Below are 26,342 nucleotides of genomic sequence, written 5' to 3'. Positions count from 1 at the left end.
CTATTTTTCAAAGTTTATACCAGTCTTTTATTTCTTTATATCTCCTTGGCTTCCTCTCCATATGAAAAATCTATGTCTACATTTTTTAAGTCCTTCTTTTTTGTTTTAATGTTGTCATCGTTTACATATTGACATCTGTTTCCTTATTTTCAGTGTTTTAGCTTTGATTTCCTTTTGTGACTTCCCTATCTGGGTTGATATTTGGTTGCTCTGTCCTGTGTTCTAGTCTTGGGTTGTTATCTGATGTTACTGGTCTTCTAACCGGAGGACTCTCTTTAGTATTTCTTGTGATTTTGGTTTGGTTTTTGCAAATTCCCTAAACTTTTGTTTATTTGGAAATGCCCCAATTTCGCCAGCATGTTTGAGAGACATTTTGGTGGCCGTTTTTTTCCTTCAAGGCTTTATATAAGTCATCCTATTACCTTCTTGCCTGCATGGTTTCTGCTGAGTAGTTCGAGCTTATTCTTATTGACTCTCATTTACAGATGACTTTTCGTTTATCCCTAGCTGCTCTTAAAATTATCTTTCTCTTTGGTTTTGGCTAGTTTGATTATAATATGTCTTGGTGACTTTCTTTTGGGATCTACCTTATGTGGGGTTTGATGAGCATCTTGGATAGATACCTTGTCATCTTTCATGATATCAGGGAATTTTTATGCCAACAAATCTTCAACAATTCTCTCTATATTTTCTGCTAACCCCCCTGTTCTGGTACTCCAAACACTCGTAGGTTATTCCTCTTGATAGAGCCTCACATAATTCTTAGAGTTTCTTCATTATTTTTAATCTTTTTATCGGATTTTTCCTCAAATAAGTTGGTGTCAAGTGCTTTATCTTCAGTCTCACTAATTGTGACTTCCATTGACTCATTTCTGCCCCTTTGATTTTCTATTGAGTTATCTAATTCTGAAATTTTATTGTTAATCTTCTGGATTTCTGATTGCTGTCTCTCTATGGATCCTTGCAGCCTGTTAAAATTTGTCATTATGGTCTTCTCTAATCTTTTTAATTTCCTCTTTTACGTGTTCTGCGTTTTGCTTAATATCCTTCCGAATTTCTTGAAGAGTTCTGTATATCAATCTTTTGTATTCTGCCTCTGGTAATCCCAAGAAATTTTCCTCCTCTGGAAAATTTCTAGATTCTGGAAAATTTCTAGATTCTGGAAAATTTCTATATTCTTTATTTTGGGAGCTTGCTGAAGCCATCATGGATTGCCTCTTTATGTGATTTTATATTGACTGTTGTCTCCAAGCCATCAATAAGTTTTTATATTTATTTATTTTATGTTTGCTTACTGTGTCCTAGCTTCTTGTTTTGTTTTCATATGCCCAAATAGGCTGCTCGTATGAGTTCGTTTGATTATTGGCACCTTTGAAGCTCTAATGCCCTATCACCAGTTACTAGGTTTGTGAGCTCAGGAGTCCACCCACTCCTCCGGTATGGATTCCGCTCAGGTGCCCAGGTAGATAGCCACCAAGTGTGTAGTGTAGGCTCTCACTTACAGTCCTAGACAGGCATGGGTGATTGGTGTAGGAATAGGCATCTGGCTGTAGCAGTGGGACACACTCTGAGCAAGGCAGAGTGCTGACGGCTGCCCCTGAGTGTCCATGAGGAAGTCGTGTCCCTGTTCCCTAGAGTGTGTAGGTGGGTGGGTTTTGTAGCCGGACTATGAGCAGCTACTGCTGTTGGCTGTAAGGACTGGGGTTCACCTCTTATTCATGGGCCTGTATCACAGGTGGTTAGGTAGCGTGGGTGGAGCCACCAGTCCTCAGGCCCCTGACGTGGGTAGGTGAAGACCCTGCTTAGTGGGCAAGGCAGTGTCACGTGTCAAGAACCTGCCATTTCACAGCTGAAACAGTTGAAGTTAGAGTTCCAGTATATACCCTGTTGTACTGCGGTAACGAGGGCCTACCTTGTTGAAATGGGCCCACACAAGTCTACACAGGGGGAAAGGCAGTCAAAGTCCGTGGATCTCTTATGCCTGTGCCTAGGCAAAGGAGCTGTGCCTCCCCTGGGTTACTGCCTTAGGGGAGCTGGCAGTTTATTTTTTCCTGTTTGTTAATTTTTTCACTCTCCAAGGCAGGGAGAATGGCTCCGGGTATGAGACGGCTTCCGGCCGAGGGGACTTGTCAATTTCTGAAGCTGGTCCAGGACCCAGTGCAGAGCAGGGAGTGGGCAGGTAAATGGGAAAGAAGTTCTTCCCTTAGGGGGGTGTTTTTATATGCATGGTAGGCTGGACACAGTTACTTATCTTTTTCGTGGATCCAGGGCTGCTTCTCACTGTGTCTGCGCGGCTGTGTAGACTGTCAGCGGCTGGAGCTCTCCCGGTGTGGAAAACGTGACTCCTGAGCACCGCCACTTGCCTGCCTCGCTGCACACCCCAGAGCTGATCAGGCCTGAAGGGTTCAGGCTCTCGCAGGGTCAGGTCTGGCAACTCCTTGCTGCTTCTGAACCGTCTTTCCCTCCCCTGACACTCAGTCAGGTTCTTCAACTCTGCCTTTGATGTTCAGGGCTCCCAGACTGCCATATGTAATTGAATCACTTGTATTTTTGGGTCTTTGTTGTAAGAGGGTCCACCAGAAGCGTCTGACTTCTCCGCCATCTTGGCCCTGCTCAGGAGGTAGATTTCTTTCATTTTCACTTTCATTCGATATATTTATATTCTTATTAACCATATGCCAAGGTTCTTGAAAAAATAAGACATTAAGATATGATCTTCCCCATCAAGGTGTTTATAGTTTAATGGAGACAGTGATTATATAACTCAGACTTGTGGGAAATAGGAATCATAAACGTTTTCAAATGAGATGACTAGAAAAACCTGAATATGGAGGCTAAGAGAAAGGAAAGGAGATGACGGTTGAGAAGGAAACCGGAGCCGGATCAGAAAGGAACTTATATGTTACAGTGTGGAGCTTGGCCTTTATAGCATATGTTATGGAGTGTTGCTGACAATTTTTAACTACTCAAGTAACATTATTGTTTTTGTGTCTTAGAAACTCTAGTTGCAGCATGGAGGAGGGTAAATAATTTGGGAAATTAATTTAGAATAAAATAACTTAGGAAAATTAAATAACTGAGGTGAGAGATGATGATTGTCTAAATTAAGGAATTTGTAATTCAATAATATTATGGAGAGGGGTTTATAAAACTTAGTTACCAATATTTTAATGTGGAGGGTGAGAAAACTGAGAAAATCTAGCATAGCCCTCATGCTAGACTAACTATGTTTGAGGCTCAAAATGCATTATCTATGTAGAGAATGCAAAGGTATGTTGAGTATGGGAGAGATTAATATAGTTTTGGACATCTTCAGATTGACTTGATTGTGGATTTTGGGATTAAGAGAGTTGTCTTCAGTAGAGATCAAGGTTGTGGAGTTATCTGACTATAAACAGTAGTTGAAGTTATTTAAGTGGAAGGAGTCCCTCAAGGAGATCGTGTAGAATGGAAACTGGGTAATTTCCACTCTTAGAGTAGAGAATGAGTAGCTTGAAAAGAACACTGAGTATAATTGATTGAAGAAATGGGATTAAACAAGGAGCAAGAAAGAAAATGGCATCTCAGAAACAGAGAATACAGAGTGTCAAGAAACAGTAAATTTATAGCCTGGTAAGTGTGAAGGGAGATCAACCAAATGTGGCTTGCAAATTGCTCATTGGATTCAGCAATAAAAATATCATATGCAAACTTCACCATGATGTTTTCAGTTGACATGACACACCAGATTATAAGAGGCTTAAGAGTTGAATACAGGGTAGAGAAATGAATGGAGTCTGCATGAAAAGCTTTTAAGTATGTTTGACTGAGAAGAGCAGTAGGCACTAGTAGAGAGGTAAATATTAGTATAGTGGATGGAGATAAACATAGGCTGAATGTACAATCTTTTCTTTTTTTTAAAATATAGGACAGATTTAGATATGTTTAAATGCTAGTGAGGAAAAACATAGAGGAGAGTCTGAAGAAGAGGAGAGAGGATAATGAAGTAAGGTCACTGAGGATATGGAAGGAAAAATAAGAGATAAACAGAGGAAGTGTCACAGAAAAAAAGAGACACACCACGCTCTAAATTAAGAGAAGGGACAAGTATGGATGTGCACATGCTTGTAAATGACAATATTTTCTTAATAATATATGATTTTCTTGTGATTGAGATGAGCAGAGGTAATGTGGTAGACTTTGGGAGACTTAAAGTTTTAAAATAGTTGTCTTAGAGGATTAGATACATGCTGTCTAGGCATATGCCAAGATAACTACACAGTGTTGGCAACCTAGTTGATGTTGAAGCCATGAGCTAGTTGTACATTTGTGGGATTTCTTTTAGCAATATGTAGAGGACCGTTAGAGAAGTAAGAATGAAGACAGTCAGCTTAATCTTGGGACAGTATATTGCCATGAGACTACAACAGAGTTGACAATTTGAAACTTTCCAACAACTGGCTACCTAAAACAATTTAAAAAAAAAAAAAAAAACAGTTTAGTGAGAGTATGACAATGAAAAATAAAAACTAGAAGAAGAAAATAATGTGATCAAAGAATCAATATTTGTTTATTAAGAGCTCAATTTAATTATAGCAATGTGTTAAACATTTTAAGCAGCCCTGGTGGCACAGTGATTAAGTGCTCTGCTGCTAACCTAAATGTCGGCAGTTTGAACCCACCAGCTAGCTGCTCCGCAGGAGAAAGATGTGGCAGTCTGCTTCCATAAAGATTACAGCCTAGAAAACCTTACGGGACAGTTCTACTGTGTCCTAAAAGGGTCATCACGAGTCAGAATCAACTTGATGGCAATGGATTTGGTCTTTTTTTTTTTTTAATTGTTGCAATTAAATGAAGTTTACATTTCAAGTTAGTCTCCCATACAGAAGTTTTTTTTTTTTACATACATTGTTATGAGACCCCAACTGCTCACCCCATTCTGCGACAGCACACTCCTCCCCTCCACCCCTGATTCCCCATGAACATTCAACCAGCTCCTAACTCTCTCTGCCTTCCCATCTCACCTCTGGAAAGAAGCCACTCCTTTGGTCTCTTGTATCTACCTGACTAAGAGGCACATTCTTCACAAGTATCACTTTATGTCCCACAGTCCAGTCCAATCCCTGTCTGAAGAGTTGGCCTCGGAAATTGTTTTAGTTCTGGGGTGATTCAGAGTCCAGGGGCCATGCTTTCTGGGGCACCTCCAGTCTCAGTCAGACCATTAAGTCTGGTCTTCTTACTAGAATTTGAGTTCTGCATCCCATCCTTCTACTGTTCTATCAGGGACCCGCTGTTGTGTTTCCTGTCAGGATGTCCATTGGTGGTAGCCAGGCACCATCTAGTTCTTCTGGTCTCAGGCTGGTGAAGTCTCTGGTTTATGTGGCCCGTTCTGTTTTTTTTTTACATTTTTACAGAGTTATTGACAAGGCCCTATGGGAGGAAGCACTTAATTCTCTCTCTGAAAAGATTGAAGAAGTCTTTCCTGAGGAAGCGACATTTGAGCCAAGTCTTGAAGTATGAATAAGAAAGTCATCAATCAGAAAAAAGGATAGAAAGGAAGGCATTATACCAGTAGAAAATAGCATATGGTGAACTGTAAGGAGTTTGATCCGCCTCATGCATGGAGTACCTTTACGGGAGAGGTGGGAGATAAGGATAAAATAGTAGTCAGAGAGCAGGTCACAAAGGAACTTTTATGCCAGTCCTAGGAGCTTGGATATCATGCCTGTTTTCTGGGTGTCTAGCAGAAGTTCAAGTAGGACACTGACATGATCAAGATTGAATAATAGAATGGCAATTCTGGGTCTTGAGTAGAAGACATTTTCCAGAAGATGAAACTAGAGGTTGGATAGATAGGCTAAGTAATAATTTTGTATAAAAAATGACAAAAACAAAATAATTTATGAATTAAACTAGTTACAGTAAAGCCCAATGTAAATTTATAAATAGAAGGACTTGACAAAGTGATTTTAAATTTATTTTGAAAAATAAGTGTGTGAAGCACAAACTATTTATATGATAATTATTGTTGTTGTGTTCCATCGAGTTGATTCTGATTCATACGACAGAGTAGGACTGTCCCATAGTGTTTCCTAAACTATAATCTTTATGGGAGCAGATCCCCAAGTCTTGTCTTCCATGGAGTAGCTGGTGGGTTCAAACCACAGACTTTTCAGTTAGCAGCGAGCACTGAACTATTGTGCCACCTCAAGATAATTATTAGGAGAGGGTAATTTGGAGGTTGAGTAATATGTAGCATATATAAAATAATTTAAGCAATGATTTACTGGCACATGAATAGATTAAAAGCTCATTGGTTAAAAAAAAAAAGTACAGAAAGAACATGCATTTATGAATTTGAACTGTATAAGTTCTTGTATTATGTTGCTGTAGTTAGGTTCTGTCGAGTCGGCTCCGATCCATAGCAACTCTATGTACAACAGAAGGAAACACTACCACGTCCTGCACCATCCTCACTATCATTGTTATGCTTAAGCCCATTGTTGCAACCACTGTGTCAATCCATCTCGTTGAGGGTCTTCCTCTTTTTCACGGACCCTCAAATTTACCAAGCATGATGTCCTTCTCCAGGGACTGATTCCTCCTGATAACGTGTCCAAAGTATGTGAGACATCGTCTCGCCACCTTTGCTTCTAAGGAGCATTCTGGTCGTACTTCTTCCAAGACAGATTTGTTCGTTCTTTTGGCCGTCCATGAAATATTCAATATTCTTCTCCAACACCACAATTCAAAGTTGTCAGTTCTTCTTCTGTCTTACTTATTCATCATCCAGCTTTCACATGCATATGAGACAATTGAAAACACTATGGCTTGGGTCAGGTGCACCTTAGTCTTCAAGGTGACATTTTTGCTTTTCAACACTTTAAAGAGATCTTTTGCAGCAGATTTGCCCAGTGCAATGTGTCGTTTGATTTCTTGACTGCTGCTTCCATGAGTGTTGATTGTTGATCCAAGTAAAATGAAATCCTTGACAACTTCAGTCTTTTCTCCATTTATCATGATGTTGCTTATCGGTCCAGTTGTATTATAGGTTTGGCAGTTTAGGTAATTGGAGAAGGGATAAGTTACAAAATAAAGATTTCTACTTCATGAAGATAGGCAAGACCCCTATGTAGGTCTACTGTCCCTTCTAAAATTCCAGCACAATTGAGGAATTTCAGTGCATAGAGGAATACATCTATAATATAGAGGAGAACAAAATCAGGGGCCTCTTAGCAAGACATGAAAATCCTCAAAATTTCTGAAAGATTAAAAACCCACACTGTAACATTCTACAAGGGATCTGCAGAAGTGGGAGCCGTCTGTCCAGTGAAATTATTGAAGCATTTGGAGTTGGAGTCAAAAGGTGTAATGAAGAACATAGCTGAGCAGTAGGGATGAACACAGGGAGCTTAATTTAAGGTCAGTAGCAGGCAACTTTTCTTACTGTTATACATTATGTCCACATGACTCGGAGCTGACTCAGTGGCACCTAAGAACAACAACTGCACCATTCAGCACCCATAGCCACTTCCTACCTGCTGGATACACACATAAAATTTGGGTAGGTTTCGTTTACCCCCATGCAAAATGCCTCATCCTTTCACTAAAGAAATTAAGCACAGATTTGGGGAAAGATGCAGTTTCACGAGATGCTAAAAAGAATGGTGTACATTCCTTCAATGATCTCTGAGAAAATGTGTTTGTTTCAGTCTGAAATTCGATGCCTAAATGAGTGATCCTTAAAAGGGTAAGATAGAAAGATATTCTCAAACATACACCTACAACCTCCTCCCCTCCCAATAAAGGGAATAAACTGAGGCAAAGCGTGGCTACTGTATAGTGTGTTTGAGGGAACAACAATTAAGATAGCTCTGCAGCTGACTTAGAGACTCTGAAGCTGATTAAAAAACAGGTGGAAACTCACTGGAGAAGAGAGAGTATGTGTGGTGAATGATTCCCTGAGTACTGATGAACCCAGAACTTAGAAATGTATTCTACACGTAGAACCTATTTGATAGATGGCTTTTGGTGATAACAAATGTCAAGCTTATATTAATAGGGCTTATTACTTTTCATAGTCCTTCTACATATATTAATTTATGTAATTCTTACACTAATTCTGTTAGTTACAAATTTTCAGCACTTCAAGTGGTCTGGCAAATATCTAGATGCACTATTATCTGAGCTGATGAAGCATGATAAAGCATTCTTAGTTCTGGAAGGTGTCCAAACAAGTGAATCTGAAATCATGCCATTTTCCAATAGACCAAATTTTACTTAACTGTTTCTTGAGTTGGTAGCAGCTTTGCTAACGTTTGTTTATTTTTTAAGTTTTAATTTTGTGTTAGGGTGTTGCAGTAACAATATGTTTTTTTTTCACTAAGTTTCATTAAAATGCAGAATGTGGAATTTGTTCACTAAGATTTGTAGTTCAATTTTTCTGGCTTTTATACCCAAAATCATATCCTTAGTGATTTCTTTGGGAAGGCATATGACAAGACAGTGAACAAACACTACATTTCTGCCAGAGCATCTCTTACACAAATCCACTCAAATAAATTATTGTTCTGAACTTGACTGGGTCATTTGCCCAGAGTAGCAAGATTGCATGCCAATGCCAATGGCCACTACATAAAACATTATGAAGTAGCATTGTATTCATCTTAACAGCTTTTCAGACGCCAGCTTTCCTTTTGCTTGTTTTCCCTATTGATCTGGGGAAATTGTACACTGTACTGGTTTGCACAAAGCCTTGCTAGACTGTAGACGATGAGAGAAGGATGGGGATATTGAGAAAGATATTGTGCAGTTTATCCAAATATAATGACTTCTACCACATTTTTTTTTTTTTTAATGTGGAAAATACCAGGAAAGATCTTTGCCAGTAAAGGTTTAAGGGGGAAATTGCTTATATAGTGTTTCATCCCTGGCTTATCCTCCACTATATTTTATCTTAAAATCATTCTTTTTCAATTTTTAAAATAAAAGGTATCATGTAATTTTACATGTGGAATGTATTTCATAGTTCATTTCCTCTGTATCCTTTCCTTTAGTGAAAAAAAACTAAGGCAAAATTTGGAAAACTAATTCACACAGAGTCAGGACTAGAACTCTGATCTTCTGGTTTGAAGTCATGTGTTTTTCTCAGTGAACAAATTTCTGAATCCTTATATGGCAGACACTTTTATTCAGTGTGTATCTTTTTATTTCATGCTAACTTTCTTACATTAGTATTAACATAATATTATTATGTTATAGTATTAACATAATACTATAACATATTAACAAAAAACTGTTCAAAAATTTGATGCAAAATATTATATACCTTGCAACTGTATGTACCATGTAAATATATATGATTAAATTCGACCATACTAAAAACCCTATAATTTTTTACTTTTTTAATTTTTATTTTATTATTGTAGTAAAATATACATAAGATAATGTTGACCATTTTAACTATTTTAAGTATACTATCCAGTAATGGTAAATACATTCAAAATGTTGTATAATCATCACCACTATCTTTTTCCAAGTTTTTTTAAGCCAAAAAATTGATTGCAATGCCAAATATTTATCATCACTTGTGAATTTAAGAGAGTTCACAAATATGAGTCCAAAAATATTGGAGTGGACTCTTTATCACAAAATTTATAAAAAATGGAAGACATAAGAGTATATAATCTTATTTTGCAACATTATTTAGGAGTCTGTTTTTAAAAATCAATTACCAAGAGGACGCTGAATTATATTATACATTTTATATATATGTTAAGGACACTTTAATAAATTTGATTAACTGAAGATTAGTACAAAATGTCTTTCTAGATGATATCAGAATGGAATGAAAAAATATTTCAAATTCATTCTTGGTGACTTCATATCGATTCAATATCTATTTATTGGCCATCTAATATCTGCAAGTTGCTCTCTATGATAAAACGATTCAGTACTCTCTCTGTTTGCATTGATAGTTCAGGTGCCAGAGATTGTACACTTAAGCACTTCTCTTTTAAGAGAGTTTATTATTTAGATGAGTTTTAAAATACGAGTTAATAAGATGAAGACTCCAAAGTAAAATATCTGTTTTTAGCAACAATAGGTACATTTGTCCATCTCATTGTATGGTGTATATTTGCCCTTCAAGAGCCATAAATCCATGTGATTGTTTTCATATGCTGAGGAAATGGTAGTAACAAAAATTGGAATACTATTACTATGTGGAGCTCAAAATGCGAAGATAACTAAATCTGTACTTATTTGAACATGTAACGTATTACAAATCTGATGAGACAGTAGTTACGCAAAAGAGAGACAGAGAAGGAAAGAAAGACACAAGGGTATAAAGATAAAATTGGGACTGTAATTAGCATTATGTTATTTCTAAAATGAATTCTTCTCTCATTCTCTCCAAAAAATCTAATATTATGGAAATATGATATGAAATGAATTCACAAGAGCTATGAAGAATTCAGAGAATATTACTAATGCGGTTTCTACTTTAATTTTTACCCTTTTTACATAAACATATGCACACACACACTCAGAATTACACTCAATTTACCATAATATAATATGATTATTTTCTTGTTAATTTTTTTTATTGTGTAAGTATAAAACAATAGAAAAGAGAATGTTAAACTTTTTCCTTTTATTTTGAATTTTCCACTTAATGTTCTGGGGGAAAAAAACATGTTTCAGGAAAAAAATGGTTATATTTCATTAAAGCAATATCTTAATGCTTACTTCATCCTGAAATTAAGTGTGGGTGGTAATTAACTATCAAAGGAACTTCAGATAACCATTATTGAAATAAGTTTCAAAGAACCATCATAAAATATGTGTTTGCTATTTTCCTCATTTAAGTATTTCAGTGATTGTAAAATTTGGTTACATATTGTCTAAATTTAAAGCCATTTCAAATTTGTAATAGAGTGATAGAAAATGATCTTAAACATTTCAATTTTAATTAATTACATTTTTCCAGAGCACTAATCTACTGAACTCTGTCCTTATGAGACAATCATAACTTGACTGTCTCAGCATGTTAACTACTTCCTAAAGTAAATTAAGCACATGGGGATTATGCTAGCTCTGTTACTTTTCTAGGTCACTGTTCAATAAATTATTGTTTTGTAGTACCAGATAGTCCTCATGAAGGTTTAAAAGATATACCGCTTATTCCCAAGGAACTTAAAAATATGAAGAATTGGGTAAATTCTATTAATAAAATTCAACTTATAGTAAGCATTTTTTTTCCTGACTTATTTCCAGTTACCAGCTAATATTGACTTGAAATTCAAAGAAAATGAATAATCTTAGTAGAAATGCTTCAGCCCAGTTAGGTGCTCATTAGTACTGACCCACTTATACAAATTTATTGTTAGTCAAGTACTCTCAATGGGATAAAAAATATTTGTTTAGCATCAGCTCTGTACCACCGCACATTATGCTTACCAGTTTTCAAGATTTGAACTTTTACAGTTATCCTTTAACTCTTCCTGTGTCACTGTTTTATACCAAAAGTGTTCAAAGTGTCTGTTACAATATTTTCCCATTTTCTTTCTCATATTTATCTGATTAACTCATGATCTTTGATTTTTCTCAACGTAGTAGAGCTAAATAAAGAGCAATTTTCCACAAAAATATTTTTTGACTTTTTTTAGGTATATGAAATTAAAATACTATGTTAAAAAATGTATAATTAGAAGTGGCTGATACATTATATAAACCCATTGCTGTCGAGTGGATTCCCACTCATAACGACACTATAGGACAGAGTAGAACTGCCTCACAGGGTTTCCAAGGAGCGGCTGGTGGATTTCCCTTAGTGGGAAATGAAGTCAGGCTGAAATAGCTTCACATCCCTCATACATGAGGGTTGGGGGAGGGACAGGGTATATGACACAGAGAAGCTATGACACATACATCCTTCAAGCAATCAAATTTTATCTCTGGTGGTAATCTGCACATATAACTGTGAAAGGAAAACTGCTTTACCTGCCGAGACAGGCCATCTATCCACTGTGTTAAAAGTTCTAGTGAGGAGAGTTTCATTTAAGGAGCTAAGCCATGAGGACCATAAAGGAAAAAAAAAAAAAAAAGAATTAGGAAAGTATCTAGAAAGTGAAGATTCCTTTTCAATTTAAAATGTTGTTGGAGAGATTTGATTATGTTTCTAAATATTTTGGGTAAAACTGCTGGAGATGAAGTTAACAGTTCTGACGAGTAAGTGATCAAGTAATTATAACCATTTGGCACTGCTGCCGCATCCAAGCTCATAAACCATAGGCTTGCATTATGTATTCCTTACGTTTTTATATTAATTGTATATTAATTCATTTGTACTGGATTTTCTAAAAGTATCTGTCCACAACTGATGGGAGAGAGAACTGATTTTTACCATAGACAGATCGAGAAGTTCTGAACTAATTGATTGGGCTCCTCAAGAAGATCAGATTAATAGCAAAGGTTGGTAAGGATTAGTTTTGAGTAAAAGACACATCTTTCAAGACTAGGAAAAAACAAGTAAGAAAAGTTGCGGATATATGTTTGTTTGTAGGTATGAGGGTCAGAGGTGGAGGAAATTGAAACACAAGAGTGCCATTTGCCTCTCTAAGAGGTAAAACTTTAAACTGAGATAGATCAGGACAGTCATGACCTCCTGGAAAGTGAGGAGAGAGGTAAAAATGTAGAAAGGAATGGGGAAATGAGCAGATCATAGATGAGGGCTTCAGTTAAGATTGCTATCCTTTTAAAAATTTTACATACCACAATCTAGTTTCCTTTCTAATACTTCTCAGTAGCTCAGGTATAGAAGGTGGCTGTTTTGATTAATGAGAAGCTGACATTTTGCAGAGCAAATGTAATGGACAAAGAGGCTTCTTAATAAAGAGGGAGATTGAGAGGGTGTTAGATACCAGAAAAAAGGGAAAGCCATAGGTGACATAGCCAAATAAAATGAACACCAAAGAGAAGAAATTTTTTGTATATCTGGATAAATAATTGTCTAAAAGCGGCAAAGGGGATCTGGGAAAATGAGGGCCCTTCCATCAGAACCCCAGGCTTCTGAGGTATGAACAAATTGAACGAAATCTGTTTGAGAAAGCTACAGGGAAGCTGAGTCTTTGGGAGAAGGTATAAGTCTTGGAAAAATCAGAGAAAATGAAGCATTTTAAGGAGAGATTGAGGGTATATGATAGTTAATTGACAATATGTAAGAGTTTTGGAAGGGATTGTGGAAAGAAGAATCCAGGAAAAAAGTACCCAACAGCATAAGGATGGGACAGTATGTGTGGAAGGTTAAGGAGGCAGATAGTGGCAATTTGACTTTTGACCGAGGTTGATAAGGATAAGAGACCTAGATGGTTGACTTTTCTGAAGGTTATGGGATAGCCATTCAGAATCCTAGGTGGAGTTGGGGACTGATAAAATTAGTCCAATAACTGCAGTCACTGGTGAGAATTCAAAGAGAATGTTGTAAAGAATGCTCTCTCAAATACTAAGTAAAACTTTCTGTCCTTTGTACCTAGAGTAAGATAGGATAACCTGGATATTTTCAGGATAGGAGTTACAGAAGGTATAGTATTGTCGCAGCGGCGACGATTGTCGGGGCAGCGAAGACAGTAGCCAAACACAACTCTTACAGAGAAGTGGGGCCAAGGAGGGTCACTCAGAGGAGTCGACCCGGACTTCAGTCCCAGGAGTTTATTCATAGTCAATACAGCAAGCAGTGAAGCAAATAACAGAACAATGGGCTTTGGGTGAATAACAATAAGTTTCTGGCAAGGGAGAAGGAATTCAGGTAAACAAGCCAATCAGTAACGGGACAATAGGTTTGGGAAAACAAGTCGTGCCTAATCTCCTCCTCATCGCTGACAAGTCTCAACATGTCCTGTGCAGCATAGAGGCCTTTGAGGGGCTGAAGTTGTCAATAGTGTAGCCATGTTTAAATGGCATATATCCCCACATAGTATGACTCTTAATATTACAGATTTTTCCATTTTGGTAGCTGTAAAATAGACTCCGAGTAACTAAATATTCGTATATATGCCATGTAAAAGATATATCAAGTTATACAGGTGCAGATTTATGAAGAGAAAAAAAAATGAACTCAACCTTGTTCTATAGCTTAGTAAATAAGAATTTTCTTTGTCAAGAGAGCCATTTCTGATCCATTTGATTCTCTTACTTTTACTTAGATAATACTTTTGAAGGCATATTAGAAGCCTTGAATCAATACTGAGATTAAAAAAATCAACCTAGTCTTTAAGTGATTCCTGTCTGTGAAGTCAAAGACCAAGGACAGATCAATACAGGCTGTGAAAATCTTAAAAAGATCTTGACTTTTTTTTTTTGGTTAGGTGAGACATTGTTGTTAGGTGCCCTTGAATCAGTTCCAATTCATAGTGACCCTATGTGCAGCAGAATGAAACACTGCCCAGTCCTGTGCCATCCTCACAATAGTTGCTGTGTTTGAGCACATTGTTACAGCCACTGTGTCAGTCCATCTCCTCAAGGGTCTTCCTCTTTTTCACAGACCCTCTACTTTACCAAGCATGATGTCCTTCTCCAGGGACTGGTCCTTCCTGATAATCTGTCCAAAGTATGTGAGACAAAGTCTTGCAATTCTCGCTTTTAAGGAATATTAAGGAATATTCTGGCTGCCCTTCTTCCAAGACAGATTTCTTAGTTCTTCTGGCAGTCCATCGTATATTCAATATTCTTCTCCAACACCATAATTCAAAGACTTAATTCTTTTTTAGTCTTCCTTGTTCATTGTCTAGCTTTTGCATGCATGTGAGGTGATTGAAAAATCTATGGCTGGAGTCAGGCTCACCTTAGTTCTCAAAGTGACATCTTTGCTTTTTTAATACTTTTAAGAGGTCTCTTATAGCAGATTTGCCCAGTGCAATATGTCCTTTGATTTTTTGACTGCTGCTTCCATGGGTGTTGATTGTGGATCCAAGTAAAATGAAATCCTTGACAACTTCAATCTTTTCTCTGTTTATCATAATGTTGCTTATTGGTCCACTTGTGAGGGTTTTTGTTTTCTTTATGTTGAGGAGTAATCCTTACTGAAGGCTGTAGTCTTTGAACTTCATCAGTAAATGCTTCAAGTCTTCTTCACTTTTGTCAAGCAAGATTGTGTCTTGTGCATGTCGCAAGTTGTTAGTGAGTCTTCCTCCAATTCTGGTGCAGTGGTCTTCTTCATACTGTCCAGCTTCTCGGATTATTTGCTCAGCATACACACTGAATAAGTATGATGAAAGGATACAACCCAGACACACACTTTTCCTGATTTTAAACCATACAGTATCCCCTTGTTCTGTATCCCCTTATTCAAGTATCCCCAGTGTGTTCTATAATTTCCATTCTTTGCAATGTTATCCATAATTTGTTATGATCCACACAGCCAAATGCCTTTGCACAGTCAATAAAACACAGGTAAACATCTTTCTGGTGTTCTCTGCTTTCAGCCAAGATCCATCTGATATCAGCAATGATAGCCCTCATTCCATATCCTCTTCTGAATTTCTGGCAGTTCCCTGTTGATGTACTGCTGTAACCATTTTTTAATTATCTTCAGCAAAATTTTACTTGCATGTGATGTTAATGATATTGTTTAAGGTGAGACATAGTGGAAGGAAGGATAGGTTAACCCATTGCCGTTGAGTCAATTCTGACGCACGGCAACTTTATAGGACAGAGTAGAACTGCCCCGTAGATGTTTCTAAGATGATGAATCTTTATGGAGGGGTTAGTGGGTTTGAACAACTAACCTTTCAGTTACCAGCCTAATGATTAACCACTCACTACCAAGGCTCCTCCAAGAATAGGTTACCCAAAAAACCCAAACCCATTGCCATCAAGTTGATTCTGACTCATAGCGACCCTATAGGACAGAGTAGAACTGCCACATAGGATTTCCAAGGAGCAGCTGGTAGATTCAAACTGCTCACCTTTTGGTTAGCAGCCAAACGCTTAATCACTGCGCCTCCAGGGCTTCAAGGATAAGTTAAAGCTCACTAATTTCCTGTGCGAGGTTTTAGATTGAAGAACTCCTGGATTAAAATTAAACTCATCAGAACGAATGTGGTATTGTTTTGAAAGATCTCTCAGCTAATTTATAGGTATCTGCTATACAGCAGAGTTTGAAACTTGACCTTTTAAAAATAAGATGAAGTCTACATTGCTTCTTGGAAAAATATTACAAAATATTATACTTATGGTGAATAATTCTGCAAATATTAGGGCAGGCTTTGTAATTCTGACTCTAAATATCTTATCCGGAGCATTCTTCAGCTTTGAAAAATTAATTATCTATCTTATCTCAGTCACTGAACTTCAACTGGCAGAATTCTAGAACTATAATATTAGAAAAGGAATTCATCCAGATATCAATGAGAATTTGTGACCAGATCTTTTCTCACATTGATGTCGTATCATGCAATGCAATGTCCTGGGTTAAACAAATGTAAAGTATAGTACCATCCATTGACATCTTTCATAGTATAGTTTTGGTGAAAATAAAATTAAAGAGATGTTTTAAAAACTTTAATTCCTTTTTTAGTGGACTCCTATAAGTACCACTTAAAGTATATTGCTAATGGGTCAGACAGCCTGCCTTTCTAGTTATCACACCCTGAGCACTCAGGTCAAGTTTCACATCAAAGTACTTGAAGAGTGAAAAATAATGACTTTTGTTATTGTTTCCTGATTTAAAATACAGGAGCAAAAGCTACAAACTATTAACATCATAAAAGATTACTTATGTTATCATTGTTAAACGCCTTCGGCGTTCTCATCCTTTCATTCAACAACAATTTACTGAGTGTAAACTGTAGTGTCATTTGATTGTAAAGTCAGGTTTGCCTGCAGTAGTATTAAGATCACAAAACCAAACGAGTTGCCGTTGGTCGATTCCAACCTACAGAGTAGAACTTCCCCATAGGCTTTCCAAGGAATGGCTGGTGGATTCGAACTGTTGACCTTGTGGTTAGTAGCCATAATTCTTAACCGCTGTGCCACCAGGATTCCACTCATAACAATCCTATAGGACAGAGTAGAACTACCCCATATTGTTTCCAAGGAGCAGCTGATGGGTTCGAACCATGGACCTTTTGGTTAGCAGCCGAGGTCTTAACTACTGCGCCACTTGGGCTCCTAGTATTAACATAGTTGATAAAGGGGAATTTATCACTTGAGGATGTCCACTTCATAGGTGGAGAAAAACTGAAAGGATTAATTAATTAATGTTCAGTATCACCTAATCAATAAGTTGAATAAAGTGAGTAAAATCACATTTAAATGTATCTCACAAACTGCCCTTTGGCAATGATAAGTTGTAGCTATATATAAATTAGATCACGTATTTCCTTCTTTCGTTAATGTGATTATCTACAAATGTATGTGTTCTATAAGAAAGTAATCTTCTCATTCAAACTCTTCCATGATCAAGGTTTTAACAGGGACATTAACAATCTCAACATTCAGGACCCATGTAATGATTATGCCTGCTCAAGAGATGGCCATACGCAACCCAGAAATTACACATATCCATGTGTGCAACAAAAATAATACTACATACATTATGACACGAATGATTTTTTTATCAGCTGGATAAATCAGCATGAAAGCAATTACATTCTCAATATATGGAATTGGCCAATTGTAATTATCCTTTTTAATATTAACCAATGGCAAAATAGCCAGCTTGCTTGTGTCTTTTCCAAAGTTAGATGTTAGGATGGCAAAATAGAAAAAGTCTATTCAAATGAAAGGGATCCTTTTCCAAAAAGTACCATCCCCTCAGACTCTATACTGTTCAAGGCCATAAGAGAAACTATGAGATTACATATGTGTATTATTAATACACTAGAGTTAGTATACAAATATAGCACTAGTCTTCTAAACTAATGTAGTGAGGTTGGAGAACGGAAACAGGGTAGAGGATGAGGCTTAACTCTAGGAATTATGCTGTTACAATAGGAGCTCAGTAGTTACATGTAAGCAAAACAACAACAACAAAAGGTATTTCTAATATGCTGTGAAAGACCTTATATCTCCGATATACTTCCTTTATGAAAATAGTGTTTCTGTGTCTTTCTCTGGAGAATATTTCAGACGTAATAGGGTTTTCTTAATGGAATTTATGAATAACTGATAGCCTACCATACACCATTGCCATCAAGTTGATTCCAACTCATAGCAACCCTATAGGACAGAGTAGAACTGCCCCATAGAGTTTCTAAGGAGTGACTGGTGGATTCAAACTGCTGACATTTGATTAGTAGCTGAGCTCTTAACCACTGCACTACCAGGAGTCAACTGATAGAGTAGGTTATCTTAATTCAGTAAATCCTTAAGATTCTGAAAAAAATCTGGTTGCTTAGAAAGAAACTAGAGAATCCATAAAAGTCAGCTCTGTTGTTCCTTGCTGTAGAGTTGGTTCAGACTCATAATGACCATATAGGACAGGATAGAACTGCCCCATCAGATTTTCTAGGCTGTAATCTTTACAGGGAGGTCATTAAAAAGAAAGAAAAGAAAGAAAAGTCCAAAATGGATGTCAGAAGAGACTCTAAAAGTTGCTCTTGAATGTAGAGTAGCTACAGCAAAAGGAAGAAATGATGAAGTAAAAGAGCTGAGTGGAGGATGTCAAATGTTGGCTCGGGAAGACAAAGTAAAGTATTATAATGAAATGTGCAAAGACCTGGTAGTTAGAAAACCAACAGGGAAGAACACGCTTGGCATTTCTCAAGCTGAAAGAACAGAAGGAAAAATTCAAGCCTTGAGTTGCAATAGTGAAGGATTCTACAGGGAAAATACTAAACGATGCATCAAAACAAGATGGAAGGAATACACAGAGTCACTATACAAAAAAGAATTGGCTGACGTTCAACCATTTCAGGAGGTAGCATATGATCAAGAACTGATGGTACTAAAGAAAGAGGTCCAAGCTGCACTAAAAGCATTGGCAAAAAATAAGGCTCCAGGCATTGACAGAATACCAATTGAGATGATTCAACAAACAGATGCAGAGCTGGAAGTACTCACTCATCTATACCAAGAAATCTGAAGACAGCTACCTGGACAACCGACTGGAACGGATCCACATTTGTACACATTCCAAAGAAAAGTGATCCAACCGAATGTGGAAATAATAGAAAAATATCATTAGTATCACACACAAGTAGAATTTTGCTGAAGATCATTCAAAAGCAGTTGCAGCAGTAGAGCGACAGGGAACTGCCAGAAATTCAAGCCAGATTAAGAAGAGGGTACGGAACAAGGGATATCGTTGCTTAGTCAGCTGGATCTTGGCTAAAAGCAGAGAATACCAGAAAGATGTTTACTGTGTTTTATTGACTATGCAAAGACATTTGACTGTGTGGATCATAACAAATTATGGATAACGTTGCAAAGAATAGGAATTCCAAAACACTTAATTGTGTTCATGCAGAACCTGTACATAGAACAAGAGGCTGTCACTCAAACAGAACAAGGGGATACTGCATGGTTTAAAATCAGGAAAAGTGTATGTCAGGCTTGTATCCTTTCACCATAGTTATTCAATCTGCATGCTAAGCAAATAATCTAAGAAGCTGAACTATATTGAGAAGAACAAGGTATCAGGTTTGGAGGAAGACTCATTAACAACCTGCGATATGCAGATGACACAACCTTCCTTGCCAAAAGTGAAGAGAACTTGAGGCACTTACTGATGAAGATCAAAGCTTTCAGTATGGATTATACCTCAACATAAAAAAACAGAAATCCTCACAAATGAACCAATAAGCAACATTATAATAAACGGAGAAAAGATTGAAGTTGTCAAGGATTTCGTTTTACTTGGATCCACAATCAACACCCATGGAAGCAATAGTCAAGAAATCAAAGGATGCATTGCATTGGGCAAATCTGCTGCAAAAGACTTCTTTAAAGTGTTGAAAAGCAAAGATGTCACCTTGAAGACTAAGGTGCGCCTGACCCAAGCCATGGTATTTTCAGTTGCCTCATATGCATGTGAAAACTGGACAATGAATAAGGAAGACCAAAGTAGAATTGACGCCTTTGAATTGTGGTGTTGGCAAAGAATGTTGACTATACCATGGACTGCCAGAAGAATGAACAAATCTGTCTTGGAAGAAGTACAGCCAGATGTTCATTAGAAGAGAGGATGGTAAGACTTTGGACATGTTATTAGGAGAGACTAGTCCCTGGAGAAGGCCATCATGCTTTGTAGAGGGTCAGTGAAAAAGAGGAAGACCCTCAACAAGATAGATTGACATAGTGGCTCCTACAATGGGCTCAAGCATGATGATTGTGAGGATGGTGCTAGACTGGGCAGTGTTTAGTTCTGTGTTTTCCTTCCACCTTCTTTTGATGCTTACTGTGTAGGATTGCTATGAGTCGGAACTGACTCAATGGCACCTAACAACAACAACAATCTTTACATGAGCATATCTCCAGGTCTTTTCTCCCACAGAGTGGCCGGTGTGTTCAAACCGCCAGTCATTCGGTTAGTAGCCAAGTGTTTTAAGCATTGTGCCACCAGGGCTTCAGATGGGTCCCAGTCCTCCAGAACATCACACACTCCATTCTAAAGCCTGATAGTTGAATGATGGTTTCTGCTGCTATGCTTACAATTTATAGACTTTACTTAGGCAGAGAGTTTCAGATATTTATTGCTCATTTCAGATGATTGGATTGGAGACTGATGAGTCTTGTTTGATCCAGGGGTTTATATTCTGCAGCTTTTACCATATTTCCAGCAATGTAGTGCTTACACCAAAGTGCTTCTTGAAACATATTGTCAGGTAATGCTTAGATAGAAATATGGAATTCTGTCACTAAGACGATATTTCTAAGTCCATGTAGATTTTCCTCTTTTAGTACTTTAACAGTATTATTATGTTCTATTGTATTATTTTTAATGAGAAATTATTGATGAAATGTTGACACAGTATTTATTTACAATATCAGTGACCAGATAAACCAGAGGGAAGAACATCATAGACGTTTCTGTGGTTTTGCCAAATACAGATCAAATTAAAACATAGCCTAAAGGAAAATAAAATTATTAATGCTGTAAAATAAATTATTGTGTTCATAGCTGTTATAATATCTAAATATGTTATCTGTTGCCTTTAAAATCTAGGACCCCAATCTTACTTTTAAAGTGAATTCAGAACATTGTGTACATTCTCAAAAAAAATGCTCACTGTAATTACTATAGGAAAAAGGAGCTAATAAAAATATCAAAATCTCACTATGAGTCAGAATGGATTTGTCAGCATTGGGTGTCTTGAAGGACAAATTTTGTGATTTTATAAAAGAAAAATCCCAGACGTTTTGTCATTTTACATCTACATTCTTCAGTAAACATCTCTGAAAAAGCACAGAAGATTTTTTACATCTAGTTTTCAAATCAAAATATAAATTGTTTTTTTTTTCTGTTTCTCAGATAATTTCTCCATACATGTAATTCTCATTACTTCAAAACTGTAATTCTTTTGTTGAATTATACAAAATGTGATTCTAGATACTGCATGGTGCTGTGTCTGTGCCTGTTTTTGCTTATTTATTAACTCATTAATTCTTCAACAATTAAAAAAATAAACTTTATAATTTAGGTCTGTTTCCAAGTGGTTTTGTTATTCTGGACTAGGTGAAATATAAGCAGAAAATTGTATTATAATTGGGAAAGTGATATAACGTATGAGCTACTAAAGAAAGAAACCAAGTCCAAATTCTGTTTGTTGTAATAAGCCTTTAAAGATGTAAAACCGAATGTTTCCACTTCTAAAATGCTGATGGAGGAATATTTGTGCTTTCTTAAGTAATTTAATCTATCAAATTGGATTTCATGCAAATATGTTACATAAGAACGTATTTTTTCACAAGAAAGTATGTTCCATAAAAATAATAGTGATAACAATTTTAATTTTGTCTAAATGCCACACAATTGTTTTTTAACCAAATTCAAGAGAATTTTTATCTTAAAGACCACTGTTCATGTTCAGTATACATAATTAAAGAAGTTCCTCCACTTATATAGCTATTAACTGCAATTTATTTTCAATCTTACTTTATATTTTGAAATTAAACTTCCGTTGCTTTGATTTATTTTGATTTATTTGATTTATTTTCTTGGTCCTTCAACAAATCTATTACCTTAACAAGGGATGAGTAGCAGCAAAGAAGGTACACATCATTTGACAATTTTTCTACCTTGTTTTAAATCAGTTCCCCTGAAATGTGCAGGACAGTAAATGGAAACTACTGGCAAACTAGTGTTCTTTAATGCATGACCCATAGCTTTAGTGTGTTCACGCTGTCTCCCTTCCCTGTGGAGAATCCACAGTTGGCTGTAATACTTATGAAGCACAGTGTCAAGCCTCAGTGTGACTGTAAAGAAATGTAAATTCTCTGTTTCTATTTGTAAAAGTTTCTCCTATATTTTCATTAATACTTTTCACTATACAACAATGCCTGTCGACATTGGTAGTATTCTTGATTTTTTAAATACTAATCATAAAAATGGATTTTATGTTTCGGTCAACAGATTTTCCACATGACATATGATCTCGCCAGTGCAGTGGTAAGAATTTTTAACCTCATTGGCATGATGCTGCTCCTGTGCCACTGGGATGGCTGTCTTCAGTTCTTAGTACCACTACTGCAGGATTTCCCACCAGATTGCTGGGTGTCTCTAAACGAAATGGTCGTAAGTAATTCATATTATTTTACACTTCTGCATTTTCAACATTCTGCCAAAAACTTCTAAGTATTTGTTAGAATGACCTGATTCCTCCTCCGTAAATGTTTAGAAACAACTTATTTTTGCTTCCATGGATTCAAAATCAGATTTTATATTTATTCTTTATAACTAGATTTAATTTAAATAAAATACATCTGAGGATGTGTATGTTACATCATCTATATTTGGATATCTTACTCTGTGTATAAAACCAAAAAAAAAAAAAAAAAAAAACCTGTTGCTGTGGAGTTGATTCCAACTCATAGCAACTCATACTGAGACATTTTTATTGCAAAGAGATATACATAAACACACACATACATACTATCATGTTACAGTATTCTTTAAAAATGCCTATTGCTTCAAATCATTCCTTCTTTGTTTCAACTTTTCATTGTTAACATTTGCTATTTTTAAAACATAACAATTGTAGGCATTGTTAGATATACAAAGATAACTATATCAGCATGGATGAAAATGAAATATGTATAAAGTGTTATTTCAGTTAGTATTCTTGCTAGGGAAACAGGAAAAACTTCATGGAAAATGTAGCCTTTAAACTTAACCCTGAAGGATATGTAAAAATAAGCAATCTTTTGAAATAGAAATTTCACCTGCATACTGAAGAATATTTATATTTAAGTTGAAGACTATATGTTTTGTTCTACATAGTGCAACACTCACAAAAAAATTAAGCAGCAGTGAGTATTTTTAGTATAATTTATATACATATGTTCATAAATACTTATTCTCCTTGTATGTAGCTTTTCATATTTTCTTCTTGCATTACATTTTAATAAAACATTGTTTTAAGTTAACTATGAATTTCCGTAGCCTTCTCTTATGACATTTTATGGGAGATCATTTTTATAAGAATTACACAAAATTTTAACTTTAGCACAAATTGTATACTCCTCTCCTTTCTCAAAGTTTTCTGTTATGGATTTCTAACTTATTATTGTGCAAATAACCTAAACATCTTAAGAATATAGTTTTTTTTTCCTCCTAATACTTGTAGCTCAGGCATTTGTGTTTGAACTAAAGAGGGGTTTACATTACAAGTTAAGGAGTACGGTTCTTTTTTCTCCTCTGTTCCTTTTCTTCCTCCCTTCCTCCTTCTCTTCCTTTGTTCCTTCTTCCTTTCATTCCATTCATTGAGACCTGGTATTCACTTGGGTCTCTCATTTTATTTGTTTCTGCCTAATGTCACTCTTCACAGAGATCTCCCTGATCACTCTATCTAATAGATCACACAACTGGTTTGTATTTTATCTTAAAAGCACTCAAGAACACACACACACACACACACACACACACACACACACACACGATGTTTATATTTTTCTTTGTCTGCTACACCAGAACATAGAATGTAAGGTTCATTAGGTCAAGGAATTTGCGTTTTTTGTTCTGCACTTTATCTCCAATGCCTACGGCTGTGCCTAACATAATAATTTGTTGTAACCTAGTCCCTCACTCATCACTGGAAGTTTATTTGAGAAATGTTCAATATGGGAGTTTCTATAACAAAGAACAAAACACAAGGAAGTTTGATCGGCTCACTTTTAAAATCTGTGAAGAGTTCTTGATTATATAGATTTGTCATTTGTACTTATTTTTGAAGGGACAAGACATGATAAAGACAGTAAAAAAGATATTTTTTGGGGAAGGAAAAAGCAACAATTCTAAAATTTGGCTGATGAGGTTTATAGTATAAACACATTCGTACTACTGCCAAAAGAATGTTTGATGATTCGTTATTAGCACCAAGCAATCTTTAATTTTTCAAGTCATTATTATTTCCAATTTTATCCTAGGTATCCTTCAGAAAAATAACAATTGTCTTCATTGAAAGAGTGAAGAAACTATTTTTTGGTGTCCATAAACTTCATATTATTGGGCGATTATAATGTAGGGCAACGTATGACTTACTCTAGTAGCATATTTAATGAAGAAAAAATTAATGTCTTGGTCATTTTTCTTCAAATATGTCTTCACATGCTCATTTGTGTGTGTATGTTAGCACAGTTAAACCTTTGTTTTACCTTGATGCTATACATAATACCTTTACTGAATTTATTTCTTGGATTTTTTTTTTTTTCCTGCAGATTTACTTACAAAATTGACTTTTCTTTCTCATTAATTTAACATTGTTTCCATGTGTAACTCTAATGGAGAGGGCAGGAAACAGTTAAGTATATTTTCAACTCTAAGGAAAAGAAATTATTTTATACTGTAGACATTAATGATATGAAGGAGATAACAATCATAAACAAGACAATTTTTATATCAGTAGAGAATCTCTATGGTGTTATTTGACTTTGAAGATATCGTTTTTCATAGTAAAGCTAAAAAGTTCTAGAAAACCCTTCCACACAACAAAGTAAAGTGTATTTACACACAAAGAGAGCTATAAAGGAAAGGTGAAAATCTAATATAAGAAAAAAGCACCCTACATTTATAGCATTACTCCTATATACGAGCTACTGTGTTTTGAAATATGCTACCAGATTTGTTTCTCACAACGGCAGGATGAGGTAAGCACTATTTCAAACATTTTACAGTTCAGAAAACAAGCTTTTGCAGGTTGAATGAATTTCACAATGTAAACACAGGTAGGTAGTAGTATGTAGAGCCAAGATTAGAGTGCATATCTATCTGATGCCATAATTATCTGAACCACTACATAAAAGTGTCTTATGTTACACAGTTTGTAAACAACAATTTTAAAAAGTAATCATAAAAAACAAAACATATAGTCACAGCACTCCAGATGCAGTAGAAAGCCACTCTAAAATCAGTGTACGAGCTGAGCTCTGACACTAAGAAGTGGCATTACTGGTGTGAGATGTATATGTAGAAACAGAAAATCAAATTGAGAAGGCAAAAATTGAGAAACCAGACCAAGGTGGATTCAGGACACAATACTAGTCATTCTTGGATATGGGCTTAACAATTATACTATGACATTTTTAATTTATACTAAACTATGATAAAGAGTAGAGGGCTTGATGGATTCCTTATGACTTTCTTCTTTCCCATGTCACGGAACATATCATGAGCATTAAGCTACACGTGACTGTATCATGAAATATTCACTTTTGAGAATATAACTAAGAAAGTAAAAACTATGATGCCTTTGAATTTGCATATTAATTTTGAACTGAATCTAAAAAGATCTGGTGTAAATTGGGAGGGACTTTACCGAGTAAATAAAGGATTTGCAGCTAAACAGTAATGTCCTAGAGCAATGTTTCCCTAACTGTAGTCTGCAGGCTTACTGTCAAGAGGTCCATAAGTTTTCTACCAGCATTATTGTAAATTCATGTTTACATGTTAGTTATAGTTTGAAAGGTTTTAAATTCAGCATATTCTGGATCTATGAACATCTGAATGCCCTAGATTTGGGGCCTAGATTTGCTTTTGTAGTCTGAGTGTGTTGTGCCATGAGTTATTACTTCAAATAATTCTAGCTGATGGACTTAGTAATTAAGTGATGCCTTGTAACATATAAAGGTTAAATGAAATAATGTGAAATGCTGTACAAAAAGTCTACCATAGTCCAATTGAAGAAAAAAGACCAGAAAATTGATTC

General features: G+C 36.0%; 1 protein-coding gene across 1 annotated transcript in view; it reads left to right on the top strand.

The window, feature by feature from the left end:
* HCN1 (hyperpolarization activated cyclic nucleotide gated potassium channel 1) overlaps window positions 1-26,342 on the top strand; it is a 515,164-nt gene that overhangs the window by 268,086 nt on the left and 220,736 nt on the right. Inside the window, exon 3 of the mRNA XM_004380447.1 lies at window positions 22,553-22,714. Within this exon, the coding sequence (XP_004380504.1) occupies window positions 22,553-22,714 (162 nt within the window). The remainder of the gene's footprint in view (window positions 1-22,552; window positions 22,715-26,342) is intronic.

Source organism: Trichechus manatus, unplaced genomic scaffold, assembly GCF_000243295.1.
Source record: "Trichechus manatus latirostris isolate Lorelei unplaced genomic scaffold, TriManLat1.0 scaffold00074, whole genome shotgun sequence".
Classification (NCBI taxonomy): Eukaryota; Metazoa; Chordata; class Mammalia; order Sirenia; family Trichechidae; genus Trichechus; species Trichechus manatus.
The sequence above is the reverse complement of the archived record's forward strand: the minus strand, read 5'-3'. Positions and strand labels throughout refer to the sequence as shown.